Raw genomic sequence first — 20562 nt, forward strand, 5'->3', positions numbered from 1 at the left:
ACAGGTGTCAGAGGCTATTTTAAAAAAAGAGAAAAAGAAAGAAATCCTAAGTTTAATTTTTTCTTTGTTATCTTTTTTTTCTTTCTTTCTTTCTTTTTTTTGAAAAGGATATGAAGAAATCTATGTAACTAACACTGGTGAGACCAAAAAGATCTTTCTTCTTCCAATCTCTCCCTTCCTTCTTTTTTCTTTGCATAGTAAAAATGTTTTTGAAGTTGCCCCCCCACCTTTTTTACAATTAATTTGTTCCCTTAGAGCTTATAGGTAGTTCTGGACTCTGAAATGACTGGGAAACGTTGGGGAAGTGAGTATATAGATAACACTCATGAGATGGAGTTTTGACAAAGAATTGTGGGAGTGTATTCCTGATTTTGTGGGGGGCGTTTGGCAGGCACGTTTCTAAACTTTTCCTAAAAGTTTGCAGTTACTAAAAATGGGATGATCGAATCTGGTGGGGTTGATATAGCGGAAGCAGAGGAGAGGAAAGGTTGCTTTTCTTTGTTTGGGGCTGTAGGCTTACTGACAGTGAAGTCACTTTATAGAAGGTGGCAGTTCCTCCAAAGGAGGCTCCCTGCCCACATTCCCCACCTACAGGGGTGGGAGATGATGCTCTGCTCGATCTGTGCTCCTCCGGTTACCCGCCTGTTAATCATCAGTCCTTTGTTGTTCGTGAGAAATCGTGTGGAGTGTGCTGCTTTGATCTTACAAGAAAAAGGAGGCGGCTGTCTTGAAGACGGGGGAGTCTGGGGCTGTTCCTTGAAAGATTGAAGGTATGTTAAAAGAGGAGGGTTAAGATTATCTTGGTTGTAAAGCAACTAAAGGGAAAGGGTAGCAAGCACCAACTACATGCCCACCTACATTATTTCATGGGAAAGAAAAACAGAAGTGTCAAAAGCAGGTCCACCTACATGGTTTTACTGGTAAAAAAAAAAAAAAAAAAAAAAAGCAATAAAGTTTCTCATACTAGACACTCTTAGGGAGACACGTGCCTCAATATCAGACCCTGAGTGTGCTTTCCAGGTTTATTAACCACCTGCTACCTCTGGGTTCACCAGCCTCAAACACAGGTAGGATGTTAATAATAAATTATTATTATCATTATTGTTATTATTATCTTCTGCAGTCTCTTTGAACTCTGTTGTCTTTTATCTTCAAGCACTTCATTGACTCCCATCTAGTAAATAGCTATAAAGCATTTAGCCTGTGGCAGGCACTGAGCATGGCACTGTCCAGGGACAAGTTTTCAAGGAGTTGCTTCACAGGGCAAGTAATTATGAAGCTCAGAACCCTAAAATTCCTTGCTAATGTGAAATTCATTAACAAATGCTTATAACTTCACCTCTTGGACATTCTGAGATCCCTACACTTATTCAATTATTATTATTGAAACTATATGCATTATCTCATTTAATCCTTACAATGACCCTGTAAAGGAAGACACTACTATTATTTCCTTGTGTTTCTCAGATCAAGAAACTAAGGCTTACAGAGGAATTAACGAGCACAAGTTCAAATTGTTAGTAAGTGGCAAATCAGGATTCACACACAAGGCTGTGGTGTTCTATATCCAGAGCACCATGAGCACTATGATCTCTTGCCTTATTTAAAAGTGATTGTCTTGGGCTTCCCTGCTGGCGCAGTGGTTGAGAGTCCGCCTGCCACCTGCCGATGCAGGGGACGCGGGTTCGTGCCCCGGTCCGAGAAGATCCCACATGCCTCAGAGCGGCTGGGCCCGTGAGCCATGGCTGCTGAGCCTGCGTGTCCGGAGCCTGTGCTCCGCAACGGGAGAGGCCACAACAGTGAGAGGCCCACGTATCGCAAAAAATAAAAAAAGTGATCGTCTTGATTGATTTTTTTGCATTTATAATTGGATTTATGCCCTTGCTTTATGTTATTAAATTCATGAAGTATATATGCCAACCAAATTCTGCTTTATAATGGTGGGCACCCATTTGTTTTCTGAAAATCCCAAATCTGAAGCCAAGGACCAGGTGTATTTTGTCTCTTCATAAAATATATTCCACAACATGTTTACCATTTTAGATAGAATTCATTCTTGTTTCTTCCAGGGTTTTGGCCTTGTGGTCACAGTGTGCAAGAAGTTTATAGCACATTAAATTAAACCCAGAGCCAATTAAATACTCAAATATATTGGCTTTTTTAGATTCCCCCAATAAACATTTTATCTTCTCTATTTATTGAGTGTATCCTATTTTCCAAGCGATGTGTTAGATACTTGGAATACACCTTTACTTGTGGTTGGCCTTGAAGAGTAGTGTGTGTGTGTGTGTGTGTGTGTGTGTGTGTGTGTATTCAGATAGTTGTGTCAGTGTTGGTTGATAAATATTGAAGAATTCTGAGGCAGTTCCTTGAAATCAGCCATGCTAGGAGTATTTACACCACAGAAATCTGTTAATGCTATAAATCAAGTTTGGCTTTTGTTGTTCAGCTTTTTTCCATGGGGGAGGGGAGAAAAAGTGACCACTGAATTTAGAAAGCCTGCATTTCTGTTAAGGAAGAGATAAAATCATATGCTGAGAATGGAGAGTAATGGCGGTGGTAGGTGACTTGAAAAGAGTAGAAATGTTTTACAACAGCTGTTCAGAAAAATAGGAAAGAGAAGAGACTGAGACCACGGTGGAATCATACATTTGTTACATGCATATAGATAATTATTTGGAAGGAAAACTGAAATTGTAAGTTGCCATGTAAAAGTGGTGAAACTGTGACTTTTATATGCAATTTAGATGCTTTGGGTAATGAATAAAAATTAAAGAAAATGAAGGTTTCTAGTTAATTGGCTGTTCCATTAAATTAGGTGGAAGGGAGCTATGTGGGATAAGTCTGCCCCTGTCTAAGGTTGAAATCTCTTGCAGTTTTGTTGTGCATAATTGTATTAATCTGTAAATTAAGTGTTTTTATTTATTTTTATTTTTATTTTTTTATTTTTGGTTGCTTCAGGTCTTTGTCAACGTACACAGGCTTCCTCTAGTTGCAGCAAGCGGTGGGGGGGGGCTACTCTTCATTGTGGTGCGCGGGCTTCTCATTGCAGTGGCTTCTCAGGTTGCGGAGCACGGGCTCTAGGCACGCAGGCTTCAGTAGTTGTGGCGCACGGGCTTAGTTGCTCTGCAGCATGTGGGATCTTCCCGACCAGGGCTCGAACCCGTGACACCTGCATTGGCAGGCGGATTCTTAACCACTGCGCCACGAGGGAAGTCCCTAAGTGATTTTAAAAGTAACAAAGATGCATTCCATTTGGATAATGTATTACTCTTTTCTTTTTTTTTTTTTTTTATGATTCAGAGCCTGATTTTTTTTTTTTAACATCTTTAGTGGAGTATAATTGCTTTACAATGGTGTGTTAGTTTCTGCTTTATAACAAAGTGAATCAGCTATATGTACACATATATCCCCATATCCCCTCCCTCTTGAGCCTCCCTCCCACCCTCCCTATCCCATCCCTCTAGGGGGTCACAAAGCACCTAGCTGATCTCCCTGTGCTATGCAGCTGCTTCCTACTAGCTATTTTACATTTGGTAGTGTATATATGTCAATGCTACTCTCTCACTTCCTCCCAGCTTACCCTCTCCTACCCCTGTGTCCTCAAGTCCATTCTCTTTGTCTGCATTCTAGCAGCTTCATTGAAATACAGTAATATGTCACCAGAGATCAACAGTAAAGGAGATCAAAAGAGATATTACACAGTGAAAGCACTTGGTAAAGTACGTATTACTCTACCAAGTGCTTTCACTGTGTAATATCTCTTGATCTCCTTTATTGTTGATCTCTGGTTGACGTACTACCATTAGAGAAATAAGATGAGATATATAGGTTCAATAAATAACAGGGCAATGAAAAGTCATTGTAGATGAGTTACAAAAAATATAAATTTGTCTTGTATCCCTGAACTAAATAGATCTACTTTGAATCACTTTCTTCAGATCAAAAATATAAAAGTAGAACTTAAAAAAAGCTATATATCTTTTCTAGAAATAACAGTTAAAATGCTCAAACATAAGTCTCTATTAACTTGCTCTCCTAGATTGGCGATTTCACAATTTATGGGTCTGTATCTTGTCTGTACATATTGAGTAGATATTCTACTCCAACATCAAAAGCATTGGTGAATGATTTCAAAGCTAATTGTCAAGCTTTCTAGTTAATTCCTTAAAAGAATTCAAGCGGCAGTTTTTAAGTAGAGATTTGGTTTCTTAGGAAGAAAAATCTCTTGACATTCCAGCCTTGAATTTGGTACTTATTACTGGAATGAACATTTATCATGTGGATGGCAGTCAGCTGGCTCTTCCTGAATTTAGAAAAACAATCCAAAATACATTTAACTCTTGGGAACTTTAACACACTTTTCTAGGGCTTTGAGGGCATAATAGCCACAACAGTAATAGTTGTTTAGAAATCTGGGGGAAGTCAACATTTTTGAGCATTCTTAGAATGACCTTTACAAACCAAACTTTTGAGGCACTTTGAATCTTGTAAGGTGACTTTTTCAAGGCACTGCTGTTCTTTCTTTTTAATGAATATTCCAATACTTTGAAGTAAAATAGCCCTTTGGGGAGTTGTAACTATGTAGTGTAGCCTAAGCTAATTTTACCATGTAAGAATTAATGTTCTGTGGAGCTAAACCATTACTGACAAATTACAAAAATGCTTAATTGCTTAAAGGTGCACAGTTCACCAATGTGTGGGTGTTTGAGGGCGTGCTTTAACAGATGACTAGGACACTTAGAATGTCCTTTCAAATTATATCTTAAATGGAATACATTAATTTTTAGTATTGTTTTTAAATGTGGTATAAATTCTCAAAGGTTAAAAAAAAAAGGTAAAGACAGGGAAACTGCTCTTTCTGCCAATAGATTTTTCATCTCTTTTAGTGTACTCTAATTATACCTTGATTACTGTGAATGTATTTTTTCTACTTTAGAAAATAAATGTTTTATTTTCAAATGAAGATGTTCACTAAAATACTGCTGTTAAATTTTAGATGAATTTATTACAAGGAGAGTTCAGAGTTGATTTTTTGTATTTTGTCTTAGCTTCTATACTTAAATTGGGCATAACACTCACAGAAGTAGACTCAAAGAACATTACTGAGGCTATCCTTTGTGATAGGAATTGTACAGATAAATTATCACATTCAGTCTCTAAACTCTGTTAGTATGCTTATTTCAGAAATACAATATTTCAAAAAATATAATACAAGTTGGGCAGTATTTACAGTAATGGAGATAAAAATTGGAATGATTACCACCTATAGACACAGTTTTCTTCTTCTTTTCATTATGTATCAGTTGCTTCTGTACCAAAAAGTGTTTGGTTTCAGCAGCGACAGTTCCTATAGACCCTGATACATGGGCTTTTGCTTTCCTGCTTCAAACTCAGTAAGGAAACATGAGAGCTGGAATCAGGGTCCACTATTTGCCTGTGGAATACTGAGCAACCCAGAGGCCACATAAGACTATCCGGTTGGTAGTTGGAGAAGGTGAGGGACCCAAGCATTGGCTTTTGGAAATCCTTCATTGCCAGGATTTGTGTTATAAACAAAAGTGCCCAGAAAGTTGAGACCGATCATGGAAAAACAATGTCTTAGAAAACAAAACAGAGCTTTGAGTGGAAAGTGAAAATTCAGCCTGTTTAAAACTATGGCCATATCACAGAATGAGAGTTCAAGTCTGTCGTCCATGAGGTAGAGGTAGTCCAGCCCAGTGGTTTCCACATCCTTTTTAAATAGCCGAATTACTTTCATTCCAAGTAAAATTTTACCCTATGTTTCAATATAACAAATAGTGGTGGTGTTTATTTTGCAGGGAAAAATTTAAGCTTTTCATTATGATAAATTTCATCAATTAAAAATAATTAGGTACTTTAGATGAACACAAGTATTTGAAATATTGATTTTCAAGTGATATTTGCCGTATGCATCCAGTCTGTTTCTCAATTTTGTTTTGGTTACTCAGTGAGTAAATATGTGTGGTATATAACAGATTCGATTGTGTGCGCTCCTTTTGGTTTTGAAATTTGTTTTTAAAAATTCAAACCAAATATTTGCACAACTGTGATTCAGTTCAGTAATACAACTGAAAAAACTGGGATCGTGGAGGTCCATTTCCTTGCCAGTAACACAAGGACTAGCCTCAGCATAGAGCTTGTTCCCCTGATATTTTTTTAAAAAGCCACCCTGACTTCTCACAATGAAAGCATTCATTCATTCTCATGTTCTTCCTTTTTTTTTTCTCCCTCTCTTGGTCCCTCAAAACGTAACTTCATGTGTATTTACATCACCGTTGATTTTTCTATTATAGGAGCGGCAGAAAAGAGTTCTAAGCATGGTGCGGAAGACAAGACTCAGACCATTATTACAGCCATGAAAGAAAGAATGAAGATCAGGGAGACAAACAGGCCAGAGGTGTTTGAAGTAATTCAGGAAATGTTTCAGATTTCTAAAGAAGATTTTGTGCAGTACACAAAGGCGGCCAAACAGAGTGTACTGGACGGGACATCTAAGTGGTCAGCAAAAATAACCATTACAGGTAAAAATAAGTCTTTTTTAAAATTTTCATTCCATATTGAGATTTTTATATGTTTTAGAAATCACTGCTACTAATAGTTATAGGTAAGATAAGTAGAATTTTTCAATCTTGTCAATATTGAAGTCTAATTGGTACTTCAAATTTCTGAAATGTGTACTAGATAATTGAAATCATTTCAGTCTATGTCTTGTTCTAATCAAAAGCGCTTCAAGAGGAAGAAAGTTCTATTTTGTAATATACTCATCAATACCCTGCAGTTTACAAGAGACTAGCTTTGTTGCTGCCTGCCACTGATAAATGACAAGAGTAGCCAGTAATCTCTTCGGTCAGTTTTTCTTAATGAGAAAACAAATATTGTTTTATATACTCCTGGATCGGTATCCCTCATTCATTTGATCCTTGATTTGGCAATCTGAGTTTAGTGATGTCTAATAACTTGAACTTCCGAAGTTGCTTGTAACAGCAACTGCATATGTTACATGTTGATATTTACCACGCCTTTTAACTTATTCATATTGTATTCAAAAGGTAAAATAAAGAAGCTTCTGTTACTGAGTTGAGTTGATCAATACTGACAGTAACTTCATAAATAAATAAATACATTTTAAATCACAGACCTTTGAATTACATTGGGTAATTTGCTTATTGTATGTGCATTCTCATTTATACATGGTGCAGTGATATATATGAGTATATAGCTAATATGCATATATATGTATACCACTACTGTTCATTACAGGCAAAAGCAAATATTCAGGAAAGGAAGGTTTTAATGTTCCGTGATTCATTCTTTTCTTAAACATTTTGTTAAGTCCTGTTGCTCATGAAAATGAAAGCAATGGGGTTGCATTGCAAACCAAGGGGACAACGAAATAGAAAATGTTTCCTTCATTATCATTTTTTTTTGTTTCTGAGGAAATCTTTATATTAAAAGTTTGAATTTGGTTTATTTCAGTGGTTTCTGCACAAGGCTTGCAGGCAAAAGACAAAACAGGGTCAAGTGACCCCTATGTTACAGTTCAAGTCGGAAAGAACAAAAGAAGAACTAAAACCATTTTTGGAAATTTGAATCCAGTATGGGATGAGAAGTTTTATTTGTAAGTAAATAATGAAACTATTACAAATATTAAAATATTTCAGGATAAATTTAAGACAGGCATTCACAGTATGCAAGCAATAATTATCTCATTTTTTAATTGTATCTATGCATAAATTATAAAAAAGTGAAACTAATATTATGAACTCAGTAACCTCATAATATTTATTATTTATTCTTCATCTTGGGAAGCAAGTGAATTAAAAAAAATATTACAGACAAAAAAGTTGGCACAGCTAAGGTGAGTTTGCAGGAGGAAAAAAAAAAAGATTATGACATGATCTGTAACTTGGGTTGACCCAATCTAGTAAGGAATTTACAAGCTTGATTCAGCAATAGCTTGGCATCTGAAGATTGATGACTAAAGACAATAGAAAGATTTGGGGCATCACCTGGCCCATTACAGCTACACCAGCCTGTACTGATGAAATTGTTGATGATAACTTTTAAAACCTCTCATTTTCTGTGAGGTCATTTATTTTAAACCTCTTATATCCTGTACCAAACAGCAAGAAATCATTTTTTGTCAAGGGTTCTTTTCTTTCTATTAGCCCTTATTGGAGAGAGAGAAGGTAACTTCCAATTACCATTTGGTAGAAATGAAAAGCCCTAACTGTGAGTTTAAAGGCAGACTGTTCTTTTTCTCTCCTTCTTTCTTTGTTAATAGTTTACACATGGATCTCATAAACATGCTAAATAAGCAAACTCAACACATACAGCTTGTTTGGGAATGTGGACAAGAGTATATATAAAATACAGAATTTCACATGTATATTGGCTGATGAAGGGAGTGTTAAGAAAAGGGTGTGGAAAATCAGTTGGGACCCAATAACAGAGAGTACCATGGAAAAAGTTAAGAGCTTTCTATGATTTCTACTTCAGACTGCTGGGAGAAACCATTTTAATATCTCTTTGTTTGTTAAGAGAAGATAAGAAATCAATTGATAGTCATAAATTCTTATTCCTAAGGCAGTCAAGTTAAGTGACTAAAGTAGGATGAGGGCAAAAAAGGGGAGGGACAAGGACTGTGGGAAACTTGAGAGCAAGTGACTTGGGAAAGAGACAGCTTCCACTGCCATGCAGTCCTGCAGCTGCAATGCAGCTAGAATTTCCAGTTTCTTAGGAGAAGCTGGAGATTTGAAAGTTTAAAAAGAACTTTATTGAAGTATAATTGGAAAAAAAAAAGTCTACATCTTCATACTGTACAATTTAAGTTTTGACATATGTATACCCCATGAAGCTGTCACCACAGACAAGAAAATGAACATATCTGTCAACCCAAAAAGGTTCTTTATGCCCCATTGAAGCCATCCCTCCTGACTGCCCCCCCATGCCAGGCAATCACTGGCTGACTTTATGGTGCTATAGAACTTTTTTTTTTTTTTTGCATTTCTACAATTTTATGTGAATAGATCTTACAGCATGCGTCCTTCTTTTGTGTGTTTTTTTTTCACTCAGCATAGCTGTTTTGAGATCCATCCATGTTGTAGGGTTTAGCAATAGTTTATTTCTTTTTATTGCCAGGTAGCATTTCATTGTATTAAAATATAACCGTTGGTTTATGCAGTCACCTTCAATGGCCATTTGGTATGTTTATAGTTTTTAGCTATTAAAAAATAAAGTTGTTAAGAGCACTTATATGGACATATGTTTACATTTCTCTTGAATAAATACCTAAGACTAGAATACCTGGAACACATATTAGGAGCATGTTTAATTTTTAAGACTCTTCCTAAGTGCTTGTACCATTCTGTGTACATTTTCACCACCTATGTATGGGAATTCCAGGTCACACAAATCCTTACAATGTCAGGCCAGTCTTGGATTTTAGCCATTCTAATACATGTGTCTTGTTATCTTATACTGCTTTTATTTTGTATTTATCTAGCGACTAATGATTTCAGGCATCTTAGAATATGTTTATATTCTATCCATGTGTCTTCATTAGTTAACTATCCCAGTATTTTGCCCATTTTTATTTTTGTGTGTTTTTATTTGTATAAGTTTTATATTTTTATGTTTCACATGTTGGTCTATGATACATTTTGATGTGATTATTTTTAATGTGGTATAAGTTATAGACCCAAGTTCTTTATTTCGCATATGGAAATCCAGTGGTTCCTGCACCATTTTTTGAAAACACTATCCTTTCTGTACTAAACTGCTTTTGCACCTTTTATAAAATTCTGCTTTCTGTATATGTGTGGAGATTATTTCTGTTTCTGGATTTTTTATTTTGATCTTTTTCTCCATGTATATGCCACTACCACATGGTCTTGATTAGTTATACTTTATAATAAATAAAGTCTTAAAATCAGGTAGTGCTAGCCCTCCAACTTTTTCTTTTTTTCAAAGTTATTTTATTTTAGAACCTTTGAATTATTTTCATGTGAAGTTTTTAATTGACTTATCGTTTTTCACACAAAAGAAAGCCTGGTACGGTTTTGATTGCTTTATTGCCTTGGCTAAGATTTCCAGAATAATGCCAAGTAAAAGTGATAAGAGCAGACATCGTGGCCTTGTTCCTGATCTTAGGTGGAAGACGTTCCTTTCTTGAATAAATGTGATATTAGCTTTGGGCTTATTGCAGATGCAAATTTGCCAGTTAAGACAGACATATTCTACTTCCAGTAGGCTAAGAATTTTGATCAGAAATCAATGTTGCATTTTGTCTAATGCTTTCACTGCATCTATTGAGAGAATCATATAATTCCGAATGTCATTTTTAAAACTTTACTTGGCCGATATTGTTCCATTGTCTTTGTGTTTGCCTCGCTTCCTTATTTTCAATGATAAATCTGTTGTCTTCTTTGCTACCTTGTACATGTCTTTTTCCCCCCATAATGGCTTTTAAGGTTTTGTTTTCTTTACTCACCTGTACAATTTGATTGCAGTGCGCCATGGTGTAATTTTCTTTGTGTTTCTGGTGCTTAGGGTTTATTGAGCTACTTGGGCCTGTGAGTTTGCAGTTTTCTTTAAATTTGGGGAAATTTTGGCCACTGTTTCTTTAAATATTCTTTCTGTCCCTGTCTTCTGGAGATTTCACTTATATTAAGCCTCTTCAAGTTGTCCCACAGGCCACGGATGCGCTTATGTTCTCTCTCCCTCTCTCTCTGCCTCCCTTCCTTTCTCTGTGTTTCACTTCAAATTATTTCTATTGCTAGGCATTCAAATTCACTGACCTTTTCTTCTGTAATGTCTAATCTACTCTTAATCCAAGCCACTGTGTTTTTCATCTCAGACATTTATTTTCCATGTCAGGGAGTTCAAATTGAGTCTCTGTATCTTCCATATCTCTACTTAATTGTTTTTAAAATTAAGATGTTATTGGGGGGGGAGGAGGTTCATAGGAAAATTGAGAGGAATGTGTAGTGATTTCCCATGTACCTGCTACCCCCATTCATGCATAGCCTCCCTCCATTATCACCATCTCCCACCAACATGTGGGTATATTGTTACAATTGATAAACCTACATTGACACAAGATAATCACTCAAAATTCAGAGTAGACATTACCTTTCTCATAGTGTTTTACATTTTATACGTTTGGGCAAATGTATAATGACATGTATCCATCATTATGGTATCATACAAAGTACTTTTACTGCCTTAAAAATCCTCTGCGCTTCATCCATTCACTCCTCTTCCCTCGCCAAATCCTTGGCAACTACTGATCTTTTTACTGTCTCCAAAGTTTTGCCTTTTCCAAAACGTCATATAGTTGGAGTCATACAGTACGTAGCATTTCCAGATTGACTTTTTTTTTTCATTTAGTAACATGCACTGAAGTTTCCTCTGTGTTTTTTTTTCATGGCTCGATAGCTCATTTCTTTTTCAGCACTGAATAATATTTAATTGCCTTGATGTACTAGAGTGTTTTTATTCATTCACCTACTGAAGAACATCTTGGTTACTTCCAAGTTTTAGCCATTATGAATAAAGCTGCTATAAATATTCATATGCAGGTTTTTATGTGGACATAAATTTTCAGCTCCTTAGGGTAAATGCCAAGGAGTATGATTGCTAGATTCTATGGTAAGGGTATGTTTAGTTTTGTAAGAAACGGCCAAACTGTCTTCCATAGTGTCTGGACCATTTTGTGTTCTCCCCAGCAGTGAATAACAGTTCTTCTTGTTCCACATCCTCTCTAGCGTTTGACATTGTCAGTATTTTGAATTTCGGCTGATCTGGTAGGTGCGTATGGTACCTCGTTTTAATTTGATTTTCATTTGAGACGATCCATGTGGAACATCTGTTCATTTGCTTATTTGCAATCCTGTTCATTATCTTTGGTGAGGTGTCTGTTAAGGTTTTCGGCCCATTTCTTTTTTTTTTTTTTTTTTGCGGTACGTGAGTCTCTCACTGTTGTGGACTCTCCCGTTGCGGAGCACAGGCTCCAGACGCGCAGGCTCAGCGGCCATGGCTCATGGGCCCAGCTGCTCCGCGGCATGTGGGATCTTCCCGGACCAGGGCACGAACCCGTGTCCCCTGCATCGGCAGGCGGACTCTCAACCACTGCGCCACGAGGGAACCCCCCCGGCCCATTTCTTAATCAAGTTGTTTATTATTATTGAGTTTTAAGATTTCTTTGAATATTTTGGATGATAGTCTTTCATCACATGTGCCTTTTGAAAATACTTTCTCCATGTCTGTGGCTTGTCTTCTCATTCTCCTGACATTGATTTTCTCTACTTAGCTTTCTGATTCACGCAATACTTATAATAATTGTTTTGATGCCCTTGACTGACAATTCTAACATTTGTGTCCATTCTTGGTCAGTTTTGATTGATAATGTTTTTTCCCTTATTTTGTGTTGTGTTTTTCTGCTACTTCATGTGCCTGGTAATTTTATATTGAATGACAGACTTTGCAAATATTACTTTGTTGGTTGCTGGATACTTTTGGCATCCTCTAAATATTCTTGAGCTCTGTTCTGAGACATAGTTAAGTTACATGGAAACACATAGTTCTTTAGGTAGGTCTTGCTTTTTAAAATTTGTTAAGTGGGAATGAAATAACACTCAACTTCAGGCTAATTATTCCTCAGTACTGAAGCAAGACTCTAACATGTCCTCCACCTACTGACTCATGAATGATAAGGTTTTCTTGTCTGTGCAGTGGACACAAACACTATTTCTAGCCTTGGTGAGTGTTGGGCACTGTGACGTCTAATCCTTTCAAGGGTGGCTTTTAACCTGGCTTTGGGTAGTTTCATCACATGCGTGCACTTATTACTCAGCGGATTGCCCAAGATGAGCCTGAAGTAAATTGTTGCTTTCTTTCTGTTCAGTTCTCTTCTTTTTGATAGTATGTATGCCCTGTGGCTTCTAGCTACATTGGCTTTTTCAGATTTTCAACTCTGTCGTTCCAACTCAGAGAGTCCAGTGGACTCCACCTGGGTTTTCTCTCTTTGCACAGTGGCCTGGAAACTCCCTCAGGGAAGTAAGCTGAAGTAATGGTAAGGCTCACCTTGTTAATTTTTTTCACCTCCTTGAAATCACTGTTCTTCTTTGACAGATCTTCAGTATATTGAGAAACAATGTTTTATATATTTCGCTCACTTCTTGACTTTTCATGTGGGGGGAATCTCTAGTCCTGGTTACTCCCTCTTGACTAGAATAGAAAGTCTGGAACTTTGAATTTAATTGATAAGCAAAACAAAATAAAACAGTATGAAAGCCAACACAGAACATGTCAAACAGGGTACAGCCTTTGGAGGTATGTGACCCATAGGTTTTCAGTTGCAGTCTATGAAATAAAGCATCCATTTAAAGAAATGCAGTAGTAGAAATATTCTAGTTTTATAATCCTGCAAAGGACCCCCTTTGACAAATCAGCTGAACAATGATAAGTGCATGCATATGAGGAAACTTCCCAAGACCAAGGTAAGGTCCACCCAAAAGAATTAGATATGACAGTGCCCAGTGTTCAGTCACATCAGGAATAGTGTTTGCTCCCACTGGACAGGCTAGAAAGATTCATGGTTGATGGGCTGAGTATACTGGAATGGATATTGAAAACATGAGTAATCAGTATTCTAACTGGCAGTTTTTCATGTAATTTACTGTATACTTGTTTTCCTTTTGATAGGAGGCACCAACAATACATGTATTTTTAAAACAGCATCCTTTTCAAGGAAGAAATTTAAATTCATTGCACTAGACTGTGCATATAATATATATAGAGAGAATATTTTTCACATTTTTCACTTTACTGACAAAATATTTATGAGCTTTAAGTGAAATCATGCTCACAAATATTTTCCATATTTTCCTTCTAGAATATAAAAAAATGAATGCCTAAATTTTCAACAGTAATTAATTTTGTTGCCAGTTACCTGAACTCCAAGATTCCATTTTTATTATCAATGTTCTATATCACTGGTTCTAGAAATAGTATTTTGAATCTACCTGTCCATGATTTCATTTGAGCATGAAAATGGTGTGATAGTTGCAAACTTGTCTTCCTTTATAAGGAAGGAGGAAATGAGTTCATAGTGTATTTATGTGCAGATTTTGAAAAATGCGTACATGTCGCAGATGAACTCACCCAGGCCTCCCACTACCCTGACAGTTCTGCCCTGTGAACCAGAGTGTAAAAACGTGTCCTGACATTCTGAAAATAGGACGGCTTATTCATCGTATGGCTTTAGTTTGCATTTTGGGCAATTTGCTTCAATTCTGAGCTTTAGCTTTTCTAATACGGAGAAAATGGGATAATACATACTTCCCAGGACTGATATATTTGTTGAGATAATGTATATAGAGCTTTTGTCACTTGTTAAGCATATTCAAAATGGCAGTTGTATTTTTATAATTATTAGCGTTAATAACATGATCACATCCTTTGTGCCGAGAGTCAGGACTTAGAGCAGAAATGGCAGTAATACTTTCATACCGAAAAGGTTCCAACCTGGATAGTGAGACCAAGAGGAGTCTGATGAACAAGGTGCTGTAGGAAGGAAGTACTGCTGAAAGAAGAATTTAGAGAATTGAAACTGGGTGAAGTTTTGAGCCATGGTTTTATCCAACTTTATCCCTCATCTTACTGATGAGAAAATCAAAGCTTAGACAGGTTATAGTAGAGACAAGACTACAAAGCAGCCCCCTATTGTGAAGGCAAAAATAAGATACAAGTAGAAATAAAGAGGTGTGTCTTTCCCCACCTTCAGACTCTTCCTCTGGAAAAAGTGCAGTTGACCTGAACCAGGCAGGCAGTCACAAAGCTGGTAAGACAAAAATGCAAATGAAGTAATTTTTCAATTTTTTTTGTTTGAAAGCCTAATGGTTCCCCCACTGATGGCACTTTGATGCCCTCAAAAGATTAATGCTAAGTAATTTCAATTTTAATTTTACCTCTCTTGCCATGGGTTAAAAAAAGAAGTTTGAAATTTTAATCTTCAAAAGACTAGGGATGTGTGATTCTAGAATGTGGCACTCTGGACAGTGTTTACAGAGAACAGAGACATGACCAATTAAGCTCTTGCAGAAATGTGGGGTAGGAGGGGTTGTAAACGTGTTATTTTTAAAATATCACATGAAAATTAATTACACTAATCTATATGAAAGCACTTTGAAATTGATATAGTGTTACGTAAATCTAAGGTGCTCCTTATCTTTGCTCTTGGATCCTAGTAAGTTATGGATTCGATCATTTCATAATTAATTATGACCCGATTTTATTTTCCTGTGCTATAATTAAAGAAATGGTTATGCTTCTTATAAACCATTTCCTCAGGAGGAAAAGGAGTCAGTCTCTCCCAGTGGGTTCTAGAGAGAAAATGGAAGTATAGTCTGCCGATTTGAATAAGACATTTTGTAGTTAGAAAACTTAAATTTTATATATGTGTTGATACTATGCTTTCTAGAGAACTCTACAGTGATCCTTGGTCCCTCACTTTTGCTAACATAGGAAATAAAAACAAAATATGCTGATTCCCTCCTGGAGGGGCAGTAGCTGGTACATATTGGCTATCTTTTTTAGATTGGTGTCAATATTAACCATTGGAGTAAAGAGTTATTTTAATAACAGAGTCTAGTCAATACATTGCCTGTGGTAGGAGTGTGGACACGCCCTCATTTATTCATGGTGGTGTTGAATAGGCACGGCAGTGGTGTTTAAACATTCTACTCATGTATTGACTGAACAACCAGCTTCACTTGCTTTGTGGGGTAGCAGTTAAATTCCACCCTCATTTCCTGAGTGTCCTTTATATGCAAAGCACTGTACTGGGTCCACGGAAAGTACTGACTTGAGTAATTTCATGTTATACCCAAAAGCTCTCTGGCCTTCAGGTTTACAAACCTGAGTTCCAGAACTATTCTGGATCCAGCATGCTTCTTGACCTCCAGGAAACCCCTCAACCTCTTTGAATCTCAGTTTCACAGTGGGCATTGTGCACAAAAAGTATTCCCCACCTTGACTCAATGAAGTTATTGTTAGGAGGTAGTGTACATGAAAGCTCTTTTAACACATAAGCACCCAAAATTCATAATGCTGTTATTTGTAGAGGTTTGATTGTCTTGGCCCTTTGAAGCATATGCCACCCATGTTGCATTCACAGCTACCCAGATGGGGTGGCACACCGAGTGCCTCAGGCCCAAGGCTCTCCACTGTGCCATGTGCTGCTCAGCCCAGGGCTGAGTATGAATTAAGCGTAAACTCAGCTCCATAGGAGATAACATTTAAATACTACAGTTAAATAAAAATGTCTTCAGAGCATGGCAGGTTAATATTTTAAAATGACAGCCTGAATGTAATCAAGGATTTGATTTATTGCCTGGATTACTAGCGGAGGCCTTTCCTGGGCTATGTGGATGGGAGCATTTCCTCAGTCGTCTGAGCTAGCTTACAATGATGCATCAGGAAGTCATTTGTCAAGAAGATAGTCCCACGATTGTCTAAAGCAAGAAGGAGTTTAGTCACACTTCACGGGCTTACAAATTTGTTTACTTAGCATTGTCTACATTGTGAATATGCCTGGCAACAGGGGGATATAATAACCAGTACTGCCTTTCACTTAGTAAACAAGGTTGAACCATTACTCATCCATATACAGCAGAGCCAATAGACTAGCACCTACTTCATGAATAATTCATACCAGAACTTAAGGGTTAGTAAGGAGAGGAAGGTGTATGGAAAGAGGTCTGGACAGAATTCAATGAAGTATGAACTTAGGGCCACCAAAAAGAATTGACTTATAGTCAACAAACCATAAAATTTTGGATCAGGACAGATCCTTGATATTCTATAGGCTGAGATACAGAGGAACATATACTTTACTTAGTTTTAAACTGAGGATCAACTAGAATTCAAACAAAATCCCCCAGATCTTTAGGGAGCAGTTAAATTACAAACAGCAAACTCTTGGGGCAATGGGGTCTATTCTGTAGAGATCCCTCTTGGTGGGAAGAAAGGGTCTGCATTTAAACTGGTCCATAGAAAAGGAATTAGGAAGAAACAAATTGTATTACAGAAAGCCTTTGCAGGAGTCCAGGAAAAGCCAAACAGTAGAACTCCAAAAGGGCAGAAATTATTATGCTTATTTATTTTCTCTATTTTTCTCTGATGTTTGTCCATCTCTATGTGTTTTTCTCCATCTCTGCCCCTCCATTATATATTTTCTCTTCTCTCTCTCCGTCTCTCCCTCTCCCTGTCTGCCTCTCATCTGTCACTGTCCCTCCTTGTGTCCCTTCCCCTCCCTTCTTTCCTCCCCGCTCTGTACTCCAGTCTGATTCCTGATGTCTAATCAATAGCTTTTCATTAATTAGCTTCCATGTGGTTCGTAATAGCCTTAGCACTAAGGTCATGTGTTTCCTACCTCTAGTGCTTACAGTTTCTTTGCATTTTTAAGCAGTTAGCCCAATTCCTCTTTGTGAAACAAACCATACAAGTCGTGGGTGGTCTCCTGGTGACTAATATGAGCCTATGGATTGAACCAATTCCCCCTGAGTAGAATATATATATATATAGAATGTAAGTAAAGGTACTTACAGTCATCTGGATTTTTGTAGCATTTTCAAGACCCAATCACTATAGCCAGCCATCCTCTGTTTGGTTCATCCCCCCACCTCTTGGATGTGCCCACATGTGGACCAACCATTTTGAAGGCAGAGAAGGGAGACTCACATGCTAGTGCTATCCCTAGCCAAATTGGAAATGTGCAGATCTCTACCGACTTAGAACTGTACAATGTAAAGTCCAACTTCCTGGGCATTTTGTGTGTGTGTGTGTCAGTACCAGCTCCGACCCTCTTTAGAAAAATAATTCTTTCAACAAATATTTATGTGTGAGGCACTCTCCTAGATGCTACAGACATTGAGGTAAATATGCACAATAGTTGCTTCCTCATACAGAGTTCTCATTCTAATTGGTGGGGAGACTGTGCTGAGACTCATATCAGCTAGGAAAAGAGTCAGTGCTAGGAAATTAGGGGAGAATGGACAGTTCTCCTTGGTCCTGCCATCCTGGCTGAGCTTGACAATAGAACATTTATCTCTGTGTAAAGGGTGTATAAAACAAGATAATATTGGACAAAAGAAATTCTAGATAAGTAATCACCTTATTGAGATATAATGGCTAGGAAGAAAAATCTAAAACCCAAATCACTGAAAGTATCATCATAATTATAGTCACTGATATTTGTGTAACCATTTACTGTATCTTAACTGCTACCGCATGTATTACACTTCTCAAATACCTCACGAAGCATTGCCATTACTGTTGTTGTTGTTGTTATTGTCATTTTATAAATAAGAAAGCTAAGACTCAGGGAGGGAAACAGATTGTTGCTAAAGAATTCATCCAAACAAGGAAAGTAAAAGAACGAAGACTCTTATCTTCATCTTCTATTACCGCAGTAAGTGCCCTTTCCACACTATCTCATTCCCTTACTAGTGCCAATCATTCAAAACAACCATCCAAAGAGCCAGGGAAAACCCAGTACAAAAAACCCAATGTGAAAACAGGTAAGTGAAGATATTGAAGATATTTTTTACAAAGACTGAAAATGAACTTCTAGAAATGAAAAATACATTGTGTACAATGGAAAGTACAGTGAATAGGAATGACGTAGATTAAATATTGCAGAAGAAAAGATTATTTATCTTACAGACATAATAATAAAAAAATATGAGATGAAACATACAGAAAATGTCAAAGAATAAACAGAACAGTTGAGACTGGTTCAAGAAGCCAAAAATCATCTAATCGGAGTTCCCTAAGGGAGAAGAAGGGAAGATGGGTATAAAAAGTATCTGAGGAAATAATGGACTTTCTTTTCCCAAATTTGATCAGAATTATAAACCCACAGGCTCAAGAAGCTCAATGAATCTCAAGCGTAAGATACATGAAAAAATTACATCAACACAACATAGTCACATTGCTCCAAACCAGTGAAGAAGAGGAAATCATGAAAACTTCCAGAGAAAAAAGGCACCATACACAGAGTAAGAAAAATAAAGATAGCCTCAGAAATGGTGTAACCAGTAGTACAATGGAGCATCATCTTTTCATTGTTGTAAGAAAAACTGTCAAACTAGAGTTCTAAACACAGAGGAAACACTCTTCAAAAAAAGGCAGTGAAGTGGTTTAAAACATACAAAGACAAAATAAAGGCTTTCCATACATATGAAAGCTGAAAGAATTCCTTTCCTTCTGACTGGCACTACAAAAAATATTAAGAGAAGTTTCTCAGGCAGAAGAAATGTGATGCCAGAGGAAAATACAGATCAATATAAAGGCATGAAAAAGAATGAACTCTGGAAATAATAACCTCATTGACATATATATTACGCTCTTACATTTTATTTAGATTTATTTAAAAGATTGGTAAGTATTAACACAAAAATAATAACTTATTCCTGAGTTGTTAATGCAATAACTAAAATATATGATAATGATTGCATAAAGGTCTAGGAGACAAAACTGAAAATATACTATTATAAGGTTCTTACACTGTATATTAAAGGGTATAAAACATTTGTAGATTGTGATAACTTAAATATGCATACTAAAGTAACAACTATAATGATAAAACAAAAGAATTAATAGCTAGTATGACAAAGTAGATAAAATTCAGTTATAAAAAATAATTGAAAAAAACAGATAAAAGGGAAAATGGGACAAAAATGGGGAAAATAAAAAATAGCAAGATGCCTGTGTTTTCCACTAAGAGTTTTATAGTCTCTGGCCTTACATTTAGGTCTTTAATCCATTTTGAGTTTATTTTTGTATATGGTGTAAGGGAGTGTTCTAATTTCATTCTTTTACATGTAGCTGTCCAGTTTTCCCAGCACTACTTATTGAAGAGGCTGTCTTTTCTCCATTGTATATTCTTGCCTCTTTTATCAAAGATAAGGTGACCGTATGTGTGTGGGTTTATCTCTGGGCTTTCTATCCTGTTTCATTGTTCTATATTTCTGTTTCTGTGCCAGTACCATACTGTCTTGATTACTGTAGCTTTGTAGTATAGTCTGAAGACAGGGAGCCTGATTCCTCCAGCTCCGTTTTTCTTTCTCAAGATTGCTTTGGCTATTCGGGGTCTTTTGTGTTTCCATAGAAATTGTGAATTTTTTTGTTCTAGTTCTATGAAAAATGCCATTGGTAGTTTGATAGGGATTGCAAGGAATCTGTAGATTGCTTTGGGTAGTATAGACATTTTCACAATGTTGATTCTTTTAATCAAAGAACATGGTATATTTCTCCATCTGTTTGTATCATCTTTAATTTCTTTCATCAGTGTCTGATAGTTTTCTGCATACAGGTCTTTTGTCTCTTTACCTAGGTTTATTCCTAGGTGTTTTATTATTTTTGTTGCAGTGGTAGATGGGAGTGTTTCCTTAATTTTGCTTCCAGATATTTCATCATTAGTGTATAGGGATGCCAGAGATTTCTGTGCATTAATTTTGTCTCCTGCTACTT

The 20562-nt window shown here is 36.7% G+C and overlaps 1 protein-coding gene across 4 annotated transcripts in view; it reads left to right on the top strand.

Annotated features, from left to right (window-relative positions):
* Positions 1 to 20562, top strand: part of UNC13C (unc-13 homolog C) — a 615854-nt gene that overhangs the window by 242040 nt on the left and 353252 nt on the right. For all 4 annotated transcript variants that reach the window (XM_067747577.1, XM_067747567.1, XM_067747553.1 and 1 more), the window contains 2 exons: positions 6318 to 6545; positions 7501 to 7642. In XM_067747577.1, the coding sequence (XP_067603678.1) occupies positions 6318 to 6545; positions 7501 to 7642 (370 nt within the window). The remainder of the gene's footprint in view (positions 1 to 6317; positions 6546 to 7500; positions 7643 to 20562) is intronic.

Source organism: Pseudorca crassidens, chromosome 1 (assembly GCF_039906515.1).
Source record: "Pseudorca crassidens isolate mPseCra1 chromosome 1, mPseCra1.hap1, whole genome shotgun sequence".
Classification (NCBI taxonomy): domain Eukaryota; kingdom Metazoa; phylum Chordata; class Mammalia; order Artiodactyla; family Delphinidae; genus Pseudorca; species Pseudorca crassidens.